This window comes from Oncorhynchus kisutch, linkage group LG14 (assembly GCF_002021735.2).
Source record: "Oncorhynchus kisutch isolate 150728-3 linkage group LG14, Okis_V2, whole genome shotgun sequence".
In the NCBI taxonomy this organism is placed as follows: domain Eukaryota; kingdom Metazoa; phylum Chordata; class Actinopteri; order Salmoniformes; family Salmonidae; genus Oncorhynchus; species Oncorhynchus kisutch.
Window position 1 is genome coordinate 47,747,307 of NC_034187.2, and position 12,264 is coordinate 47,759,570.

Below are 12,264 nucleotides of genomic sequence, written 5' to 3' on the forward strand. Positions count from 1 at the left end.
GCACTATTCTGACAGGTTTTATAAATCTGACTTTTTGAAAGAGCGATCAACAGTCAGAAAAGTTTCTCATCACCACAGCAGCAGGGATAGACTGGGACCAGAAATCGTCCTGGGCATTTCTAACACACCAGCCCATTTTTTCTCTTTTGAGGCCCCCACACTGACCCCCAAAACTAGCCAAATAATTACAATTTTGCCCAAAACAAACAAATAAAATAAATGCATAAGGCCTACTGGGCTAAAGATGGACCAGCCCATCTGGCATTTTCCAGAATTGCCCTTTGGTCAGTCCATCCCTGCCCAGGAGGGTAATGAAGACTTCACAGAAGCAGAACCAAGACATCAGTGATATCCCTGTGGAGAATAACGGTCCATGCATTGATAAGAACCACCTGAGTACTTTATCAAAATGACAGGAGGAGGTAATGAGTTGTTCCAACAACAAATTGAGCTAATTACCAACTTCACATTCAGCATGCAAGGGTGTGTGACCAAAAACAATTATAGTCTTTGCCCTAGGGGTGAAAAGTACAGTAGAAACATAGAACACAATTTTTCTTCAATATATAATTTTATTTAAAATAACGTTACAATATTTCTCTACATGACATTTCCAAACCTGTAATATTTTTTCCATTTTTATATTGGTTATTAAACCTTCATATATTTTATATTTTAAAAAACTTTCCATTTTGTGTTTCAGTATCAGTTGTTTATTCGTGTTTTTAGTTTTGATAAGTAAATCCAACACTGCTTAACTTCCAAAACTTGACTCAATGTATATTTTAGTTAGGTCTTGCTTCCCCAAATACCCTACAGTAGTACTAGGACACCACACTATGGTTTCCCACAGCTTTAATAATTTGCTGAAATAAATTAAAGTTTTAAATGGAGGAAGAGAGAGAGAGAATTTTTATCCTATAATTTACAAGTTATGCTGAAGACAAAATCTAAACATGTCTAGGTTTTTAATGTTACCTACTGTACTTGCCATGGAACAAAAGCCCTGCTCATCTGAAATGTAAAAGAACAGAAATCCATGTTTTACCTACACAAAGAAGGCTAACAGTCAGAAAACAGCACTTACATCTCCATGTTGGTTAGTTGTTTAGAATGCCTAGCTCAAGTGTTAAGAAGCGGGTGCCATCCTTTAATGCAGGGGTGCATTCAACAGGGCAAAACATTTTGGAACGTTCAGATATAAAAACACAGTATGTAGAACAAACACCCCTTTCGACATGTAGAATAAGGAGTTTGGCTACTGAACGTGGCCCCGTTTTTTTTCACTCTTATGGTAATGTAGTGGAGGCTGAATCTACAACAGTGTCAAGCTGCTATCAGAGGACACTGACCTTTTAAATAATACCGCAAACAAAAAGGTAGGGGTGAAAGACCTTTTGAAATACATTCGATCGGGGAGACATGATCACTCTCTTACAACTGACATAGAGATGCAGCAAAGTAAGCACAGGTGACTAGCATTATTATAGCTCGGAACAAATGAGTCACAAAGACAACATCTTAGCATCCCCGGCATCTCACTGGCTCCTACTCCCTGTAACCATGACGATGGACCACTGACAACCCACTCCACATACAAGTGTGTGCACCTGTGTATGCGAATTGGTATGCATGCGCCCCTGTAATTCCAGGGTATGAAAGCCAACAGACATAGCACCTGCTACAGCCTAGGGACGTAGACCGAAGTCTGTCAAAGGCTTTTTTCTCTCTCACAAGAACAGATACCATCTCGACGACATCAAACATTAAAGAACATTAACATGAATACGTTATAAGGGTGAGCGAGTCAGTTTTGTTATGCTGTCTGGGGCGAGACTGGGCATGCTCACACAGCGTAGTGCTGCTAAGGCAACCACATCTAGTCTGATGGCAGACCAACCTGGAGTGGAAGAACGGAACACTGGCACGCAGAACGGATGTGCGTGCGCACACACACACACCTGCTCATCGTCCCTCTCGTCCCTCTCAAAATCACACACACGTTCTGGTAGAGCATCTGCTATCTTTGTCATCCATCACTAAGTTGGCTATTACCCTGGCTGTCAAAACAAATAGGCAGCACCTCAATTGCACATCTTTAGCATTTCTTTCAGGATGCAGCTGTGGTGTTTATAACAGAAATGCTAGTGTATCGGTTGTCATTGGTTATTCTCCTTTTGGAAGGCAAGCAGTGCAGAACCCTTCAATTAAGAATGGTCAAATGTTATACCTGTCAAACTTCAGTAATATCCTTTATTTCAACATAGTTTCTGCTACAGAGGGAGGAGCGAGGGGCTGAGGCATTGAAGAGGTGTGAGCTAACCTTACACAGCTTGAAAAGGCTGCAAGGCAGCGCTCACTAGGGGAGGGGAAATTCCTCCCATCCATCTATCTGCACAGCTGTCACCCTGCACAACCCGCTCTGTGGTGCGTCCCAAGTGGCACTGTATTGCCTATGTAGTGCACTACTTTTGACCGGGGCCATCAAAAGAGGTGCACTACATCAGGAATATGGTGCCATTTGGGACACCGCCCAGGTCTTTATCTGCTGCCTCAAAACCTAAACCCCCACATATCACATCCTAATCAAGCCTACCGCCTTCACAATACTGAGAGTAACACTGGGGTGTCTTCATTACAGAGACCATTTCCAAACCAAAACAGAGATATATATCTATATACTATCTCTCTCTCTCTATCCACCAAATTCAGGTAGGTCCCTCTCAGTTTCATTCCATGTAAGACAGGTTTTGCAACAGAATTGGCGTAATGAATATGCCCCATGCTCACATCCCCTTAATACTGTGACCGTTTGGTTAGACAAGGTGCAATGAGGGGAGAGACAACATGCATCATAACTGTGGCCATGGTCCCACTTATACGCAGACACACACGTACACTGGTGCACACACACACACGGGTAATGGTCAAACTGTAGAGCAGTACTTACTGGTTGATTTACAGAGCCCAGCGGAGCAATCTCTGTCATGTCTGCTCAATACTGTCTCAGTAGTACATAGTACTTTAGTAGTACTCTACCGCTCTCTGCTGGCTGCAATATGCACTGCACCCAACACACTACTTCCATCCCGGTCTGTTTGTTGATCAATACTCAGAATGGGGGAAATATTAGCTGGTTTCTAGTTTCTCTGAACGTTTAGTTCACAAGGTCAAACCCCGACTTCCTTCAATAGATGGCAACACCACTTTGATGAAAAACACAATTTTCCCTCCGAACTTGGAATTTCTGCTGAATCACCACAAACATTTTAAGGTGATAAAATGTTCAATCTTTTGGTGAACTGCCAACAGACATCATTCATGACTAGTGTGTTAGCTAGGTTAGAAAATGTGAAAAATAGAGCAAGAATGAGAAGCCAAGAAGGAAGCTTTCCACACGGTAAGAATAAGGAATTAGTTGAGCTCTTATATTAATATATCACTTTAGCAGATTTTTCTAAAACATAGCTGTATTGTTTTAATGAACAAAACACAATAACCCCTTGCATCTCCAGTCAGTTACTTTTGTTTCCTATGCTTTTGAAAAGCATAACCTGGTGCCCAAAAAGTTAGAAGATGTGCTGACTAACGGCGAGTAAACTATAGGCTATAAAAATAGAGTTGCACACACATATAGATAAGCTGCCAGTAATTTGTTAGGTTAACCACTCAACTAATTACTGGGAGCTTATATTGTGCAACAATTGTTTTTATAGCCTACAGCTTTTGACAGATAACCTTTTGTTTCTTACCCCCCTTATCCAGAAAACCTAATCCATCTAATAATGTCCAGCATCAGGGAAAACCATTGCCAGTGACAACGGTGTCCCACCCACCCTCCATTTCGTTTCCCAGCATGTCAGCTTGTAGTTCAGTAGACCAGAGGCACATTGAAAGCATTGGCCCAGACCAAACGTGTGGCAGAGCTGGCCGTCACAATCACGTCGCAGATGTCGGCTGGCTTCCTCGCTGGCGTTTCATCGGTTGATCGCATCAAGGAGTTCCCTTCGCCCAATGGTGCCGCAGACTGGTGTGAACCTTGACCAATCGAACTGTACTGTTCTGTTTCTTCAACCAGTGGGGTGGCAGAACTCAGTGTCCCGCTCCATGTCGGAGGGGTGATGCATGGAGGAAAAAGTATATGCTATTCTATGAACATCTAGTAATGACATTAATGTTTTTTTTTTCCTTCATTGCTCGTTGTCTATCTGAGAATTCCTGGGTTTGTGTGATTTTAAAATCAGTTTCCAGTTGTCATTTGGGGAGTGGATCACCTAAGTTCTTAGTTTTTTTTGTTTCTTTTGCAGATGTCAACCTCGGTTGTGGCTGTGATGGCGTGAGTGGACCGATTCTGGTTCTGGGAGTATTTAGGATGTGGCGATCTCGCCCCCTAGATGGCGCCATCCCTTCTGTGTCTCCAGAGCAGGGAGATATTCTAGAATAGAGAGAAGGTTCAAGACACCAAACTCAACCACCCTCCCTTCCTGACAGTGAAGCTGCAGATGTAACAAACAGAGCAGACATAGTGTCCAGTGTCCACGCTACAATTCTGCTTTTGCTGGTGACTTGCTGCCCTTTACCTTTCCTGTTCATTTGCTATTCACATTCCTTTGCTGTTCACTTGTCTTTACTGGTCACTTTGCATTTGCCATTCATATTACTTTGCTGTTCATTTGCCTTTGCTGTATGACAGTCTCCCACAGGGTAAATAGCTGTCAGTTTGGGTTTATTCATCTTTGTGCCTGGGAAGGAAGTGACCTTGATATGGACCACATGGCAGCTTTTCTTTTATGCTCATAAGCATACACCTGTATATGTGCTCCTGTACACCTCGCCTCAGGAGATGATCAACTTTGCTCTGTTCTCACTCATTCTTACCTACTGGGAATATTGGACGGGGGGGGGGGGGTGCTTTAAGCTTTCATGTCACTGAGTATAGTGGACTGTTAAAACTTGTGAAATAAGTAGCCTCTTATCAGCAGCATTGTGACCGGTTCATGTGGTTTATGTTGGACAACAAGGCTTTCCAGAGCACACTTACCGTTGTTACTGCAGTTCTGGTTGTCTTTGTCAGAGGCCTCCTCTTCAACCTAACATGTGGAGAGGGAAAGGAGAAAGATTATTTTATTTTTTGAAAATAACCATTGGCGTAGAGAGAGGGAAATTGACATTTAGAGTACCTAATGTTGTAAAATCCATAGTCTAAAACTCTTACAATGGTGAGGGCGGTAGGTAGCCTAGCAGTTAGAGCGTTGGGCCAGTAACTATGGTTGCTGGTTTGAATACCTGAGTCGACAAGGTTAAAAATCTGTCAACGCCGCCTTGTGCAAGGCACTTAACCCTAATTTACTCCAGGGGCGCCATACTACTATGGCTGACCCTGTAAAACAACGCATTTCAATTCACCTATCTGGTGTGACAATAAAACATGTATTTTTTTATTTAAACAACATTGTAAGACAATGGAATTGTACTGCCATTGTAATCTTTGGGTGGGTCGCTTAAGTCGAAACAGTAAAAAATAACTATAAAAAATATATAAAGTATGTAGAAAAGACAAGGGACCAATATATTTTTTTCATACTACAATCTTTAAGAACTAATAATCACCAACAAAAAAGCTAGACAGTCAGGGAGAAAAATAATAAATTTTTTATTAAAAAAAATGAATTGAGCAGTATTAACTTTGTTGTTATGTTTGATCAAAAGAACACTACATTAGCCATGGCAAAATGCATAGAATTGCAGGAAACTAGCTTTAAAACTAGGGATGTTAATGGTTGACCATGGTTGACCAGGTACATTTGCATAATTTAGTGGAATTAAATGGCTTATTGCCAGCGTGAGAGCACCTCAAAAAGCTGGTAGTGAAACATGCTTTTATAATTTATATTTTTTATTTAACTAGGCAAGTCAGTTAAGAACAAATTCTTATTTACAATGACAGCCTAGGAACAGTGGGTTTACTGCCTTGTTCAGTGGCAGAACGACAGATTTTTACCTTGTCAGCTCGGGGATTCGATCCAGCAACCTTTCGTTTACTGGCCCAACGCTCTAACCACTAGGCTACCTGCTGCCCGATCCGATAAAGTTTCAGTTGGTCACATAATTTTACTGTTTGGATAAAATGTAACCATTTGTTGACCGGTTAATAGGGGACCTTGTCAAATGTTGTGCACTATAAAGAGAATAAGGTGCCATTTGGGATACAGACAATTAGTTGTGTATTGGAAGAGAAGGAAGGGTGTGACTCCTACCCGTTTCCTCCACTTGAGCTCACAGAAGACCCTCTCGAAGCACTCGTGCATGTAGTTGAACTAGGGAGAGACGACAAACACACCTTGTTAGAATGAACTCTTCTACATGCACTTAAAAATATAAAAACACAAGTTACACCATGCCCAAAACGTGCGTCCACGTGCGCCAATTGATTTTGTTCCCCCACACTAAACTCGATCTCGACACACAGGTTGAAATATCAAAACTCTGAACCATTTATAATCATTTATGGACAGGTCGAAAAGCTTTAAAAATGCACAAGGTCATCTACTCCGACAATTAATCCACACATAAAATGGTCAACTGAATCGTTTCTAGTCATCTCTCCTCCCAGGCCTTTTCTTCTTTGGACTTTATATGATGATTGGCAACTAACTTTCATAATAAAGGTGTATTACCACGATCAACCAACCTCAGTTCATCTTTCAATCACCTACGTGGGTATAACCAATGAGGAGATGGCAAATGGGTAATATGCTTGTATAAACCAATGAGGAGATGGGAGAGGCAGGACTTGCACTGTGTTCAGCGTCACAAACAGAACTGACTTTAGGGCTATTTTAGTGCTTGGCAATGCAGACGCTCATTGGCACACACGAGCAGTGTAGGTGCAATGATTGAATAACATGTATGGGTACATTGATTTTTTATTGCTCGCGCACCTTGACGCAAGCGGTGTGGTCAGCATGTTACAGTTCATAAAAGGAAATCAGTCAATTTAAATAAATAAATTAGGCCCTTATCTATGGATTTCACATGACTGGGAATACAGATATGTATCTGTTGGTCACAGATATCTTCAAAACAATGTGGGGTGTGGATCAGAAAACCAGTCAGTGTCTGGCGCGACGTCTCCTTTGCATAGAGGTGATCAGGCTGTTGATTGGAATGTTGTCCCACTCCTCTTCAATGGCTGTGCAAAGTTGCTGGATATTGGCAGGAACTGGAAAACGCTGTCGTACAGGTCGATTCAGAGCATCCCAAACATGCTCAATGGGTGACATGTCTGGCGTGTTTTAAGGCCAAGGAAGACCTGGGACATTGAGCTTCCAGGAATTTCGAACTCGATCCTTGCAACAGGTGGTGGTGCTTTAGGCTGAAATGAGGTGATGGCGGCGGAAGAATGGCATGACAATGGGCCTCAGGATCTCATCACGGTATCTCTGCATTAAAATTGCCATCGATAAAATACAATTCTGTTTTTTGTCCATAGCTTATGCCTGCCCAAACCATAACCCCACCATCGTGCACTCTGTTCACAACGTTGACATCACACTTCTCCAGCGTGCCAGTGGCCATCGAAGGTGAACATTTGCCCAATAAAGTCGGTTACGACGTCGAACTGCAGTCACGTCAAGACCCTGGTGAGGACGACAAGCACGCAGATGAGCTTCCCTGAGATGGTTTCTGACAGTTTGTGCAGAAATACTTTGTTTGTTTGTTCAAACCCACAGTTTCATCAGCTGTCTGGGTGGCTAGATCGTCTAGCGGTCTGGTCTCAGACGATCCAGCAGGTAAAGAAGCCGGACGTGGAAATCCTGGGCTGGCGTGGTTACACGTGGTCATCGGTTGTAACGTACTGACAAATTCTCTAAAACATTGAAGGCGGCTTATGGTAGTGAAGTGAACATTTAATTATCTCGCAACAGCTCTGGTGAACATTCCTTCAGTAAGCATGCCAACTGCATTCTCGCTCAAAACTTGAGACAAATGTGGCATTGTCCCCAGCACAAGGTGCACCTGTGTAATGAGCATGATGTTTAATCAGCTTCTTGATATGCCACTCCTGTCAGGTGGATGGATTATCTTGGCAAAGGAGAAATGCTCATTGATGGCTGAATATATTAAAGCAGTGATTTATGGGAGATGTCCTAGTGTATTTTGTCTGTGTATTGTAAACTCACGTATGGTGTGAAGATCTTGACCCAGCGAGGTTTCTTCTCTCCCCTGGCGTACTCAAAGCAGAACGCCATGCCCTCCTCGTCAGTGTCCCAGTGCTGCATCTCCACCCACTCAAAAGCTATTACCTGGTTCTGATGGGGCGGGAGAGAGAATGGTAAGTATATACACAGAGTATGAGCCAGAGTATACACAGACATACACTCTAATGTTTTTCCTTTTGTTCTGTGTGGTGAGAGAAGCACGGCACACACAATAAAAGTCAGTGTATACACACACACACTCCAATCTCACTCACTCACCTCAAGCGTGCCGTCCTCTGTGCAGGCGTGCAGTTTGAAGTGGTGCATGCTGATGGCCGTGATGACGTGGCCCTTCCTCCGGGAGTCACAGGCGCAGTGGGGGAACATGACCTCGTTGTAGCCCTCACAGGAGCGCAGCAGACTCAGGTACTGACAGACAAGATAGACTGCCATCAACCACACAGGTAGGCACCAAACAGGCACGTACACATTCAATATACACATTCAATTATTTATTTATCCCTTATTTTACCAGGTAAATTGACTGAGAATATAGCCCTCTGTCCCAGACATCTACTACTAAGGAGATGTGAAGTCAATGATCAGTGAGCCTGAGCCCTTCAGCTTAAGAGAATCTCGGCTGTCCGACACAGACTGGGCTGCTTTCATGTCACACTAGCGCAACATCAAAACACACTGTTTTAAGAATGCAAGTTTGATTATTGTCAACTTCAATGAGTTTGTGTTACAACTTCTGCTACAAAGTGAGAATTTCTTTGTCTTTAATTGTTCAAACAATTCATGATTCAAACATTTAATCTTGCTATTTCTAAATTTAAATCACATCTGTTGATGTTTTAATATTAGAAATGTGTCTACGCAATGAGGAGATTACGGTCTTTAAAAGATACTGCACAGAAACATCTTACTTTTTCTTAAACTTGTAATATGTCAAATAATACAGTTATTAAACATAGAATTACTCGGCCTCCGACCGCAAGGCTCTACAGAGGGTAGTGAGTACGGCCCAGTACATCACTGTAGCCAAACTTCCTGCCATCCAGGACCTCTCTACCAGGCGGTGTCAGAGGAAGGCCCTAAAAATGATCAAAGACTCCAGCTACTCTTGTCAGACTGTTCTCTCTGCTACCGCACGGCAAGCGGTACCGGAGCTCCAAGTCTAGGTCCAAAAGGCTTCTTAACAGCTTCCACCCCAAGCCATAAGACTCGTGAACATCTAATCAAATGACTACCCCAGCTACTTACACCCCCCCCCCCCCCCCCCAAACCTCTCTTTTACACTGCTGCTACTCTCTGTTTATTATCTATGCATAGTCACTTCAACTCTACCTACATGTACATATTACCTCAATTAACCTGTGCCTCCGCACATTGACTCTGTACCGGTACCCCCTGTATAAAGCCTCGCTACTGTTATTTTACTGCTGCTCGTAAATTATTTGTTATTTTTAACTTATCTATTATTTACTTAACATTTGTTTTTCTTAAAACTGCATTTTTGGTTAAGGGCTTGTAAGTAAGAATTTCACTGTAAGGTCGCGCATGTGACAAATACATTTGATCTGCCAAAAAAAAAAAAGACACCATCACAAAAATAGTAATGCGGTGCCAGTGTTTTTAGTGTTAAAAAAAACAATTCAATTATGTTATTGTTTAAACAATGCAGAGTCAGGTGAGTCTATAAGAGAAAAAAAAGCATTTCTGTAAAATGTTAAATGGTTTTCATTTTTTTAACAGAAGTTGTAGAACAGGGCTGCCCAACCCTCTTCCTGGAGATCTACCGTCCTGTGGGTTCAGTCCAACCTTAATTTAACACATCGGATTCTAATAATTAGCTGCTCAACAAGACCTTAACTAGCTGAACCAGATATGCTATATTAGCGTTGGACTGAAAACCTACAGGCAGTTAACCCACTGTTCCTAGGCTGTCATTGAAAGTAAGAATTTGTTCTTAACTGACTTGCCTGGTAAAATAAAAAAGTGGATTTTTTAAAATTATACTATTGTCACATATTACTTAATGTTAAATACTTCTTTAACATGAAATAATGGTCAGATTTGTTTTTATGGTCGCACAGAATTACTTTTTTAGAAGTTCATTTTAACAATCACATTTAAAAAAAACATGTTTCTAACATCAAGTTTTTGCGACAAAACCTGAAAGTGCATAGGGAACATGAAGTGTTTCAAATTAAATAGTTTTCCCTTTTCAAACGTTTTCACTTTTGAAAACTGTATACATCAGGTATTCCCAAATTCGGCACTGCGCAATGCCGTCAGTGGTACGCCAAATAAAAATGTAATTCACATTTTATATTTGTTTGTAATCTTCACATTTTCAAACATTTACATTTCCCAACGGTGCTATACATTTGGGTGAAGTTTTTCCTCTCGCGACTGAGTAGCCTCATTTCACTGCTAAAAATAAAATGAAACCATCTAGTGTTCAGCAAAATAACAACAATGTCAAATACAGTTAGCCTAGTAAAATAATTAACATCCAATCACATTAACCATTACTCTCTTGCGGGAATTCCACTAACAGTCCTTATGTAGCTGCTGCTCATTCAGTTTGCTTGAAAATGGATAAATGGTTAAAAAAAAAGTAAGGCCCGTGTCCATAGAGACACATAACAGCTCTACGCAGTACTACACCGAGACCTGTTGAAGACAAGTTGCTGCTTCCACGAGCACATCCAATGCTAGCATCAGTATTTCAACATGTTGTTAGCCCAGCTAGCATGGACACTGACAGTTGTGAATCTGTTGCAGCCGAAGAGCTACTGCCGCCTTACCCAGGAAAGCACAGAAACAGATGCGGGCATTGGACCATCGAAGAGGCACAAATAGGATGAGAACTACATTGATTTGGGGTTCACTTACAGTGGGGCAAAAAAGTATTTAGTCAGCCACCAATTGTGCAAGTTCTCCCACTTCAAAAAATGAGAGGCCTGTAATTTTCATCATAGGTACACTTCAACTATGAGATTTTTTTTCTCTCCAGAAAATCACATTGTAGGATTTTTAATGTCCTGCTTCCAGTCCACTTACCAGTATCTAAACAAGAGAGCCCCATCGAATTTGCAACAAGAGGTTCTGTGAAAATTGAATTCAAATCAGAAGCCACTGCCAGATTTCTGGATTGTGCTGCGCTCAGAATATCCTGCCTTGGCAAATCGTGCTGTTAAGACACTGATGCCCTTTGCAACCACGTACCTATGTGAGAGTGGATTCTCAGCCCTCACTAGCATGAAAACTAAATACAGGCACAGACTGTGTGTGGAAAATGATTTAAGACAGACTCTCTCCAATACAACATTGCAGAGTTATGTGCATCATTTCAAGCACACCCTTCTCATTAACATGTGGTGAGTTATTCACAATTTTTGATGAACAAATACATTTTTATATTTAAGATGTCTAAATAAAGAGCAAAATTATTGATTATTGATTATTATTTGTGCCCTGGTCCGATAAGAGGTCTTTGTCACTTCCCACGAGTTGGGTTGGGACAAAAACTCACATTTAATAAACATAAGAATGAGTGTATCATATAGTGTGTGGCAGGCTTACAATGATGGCAAAACATTTGAGAGTGCGCTGACCCTGGTGCTAGAGGGGGTATGCAGCTGGAGGTTGAATGTTTGAAGGGGTACGGGACTATAAAAAGTTTGGGAAACACTGTTATACATCATTGACCCACAAATTATCATGCTGTACGTTAAGGCACATACACATTATGAGTTATAATAATATATGATGTCATTTTTAGCAGACGCTTTAATCGAAAGAGACTTAGTCATGCATGCATACATTATACGTACGTGTGGTACCAGGAATCAAATCCACTATCCTGGCGTTGCAAGTGCCATGCTCTACCGACTGAGCTACAGAGGACCACTTGCAATGGGAAGAGAATAGAAACGAGAGACTAGACAAAAGGACTAACCATGGCCATCTTGCGCTGCTCTGCCAGTTTCGTCAGCTGGTAAGAATTGTCTTCTGTTTTGATGAATCCCTTCTTCACGTCATCCAATGCCTT

The 12,264-nt window shown here is 41.7% G+C and overlaps 1 protein-coding gene across 1 annotated transcript in view; it reads right to left on the minus strand.

Moving 5' to 3' along the window:
- Window positions 1-558: 558 nt before the first annotated feature.
- The window catches only part of snx27a (sorting nexin 27a), a 38,290-nt gene continuing 26,584 nt past the window's right edge, over window positions 559-12,264 (minus strand). Inside the window, exons 8-13 of the mRNA XM_020500761.2 lie at window positions 12,172-12,261; window positions 8,481-8,630; window positions 8,184-8,312; window positions 6,258-6,317; window positions 5,042-5,090; window positions 559-4,435 (exon numbers count right to left, since the gene is read on the minus strand). Coding sequence (XP_020356350.1) covers window positions 4,368-4,435; window positions 5,042-5,090; window positions 6,258-6,317; window positions 8,184-8,312; window positions 8,481-8,630; window positions 12,172-12,261 — 546 coding nt within the window. The 3' untranslated portion in view covers window positions 559-4,367. The remainder of the gene's footprint in view (window positions 4,436-5,041; window positions 5,091-6,257; window positions 6,318-8,183; window positions 8,313-8,480; window positions 8,631-12,171; window positions 12,262-12,264) is intronic.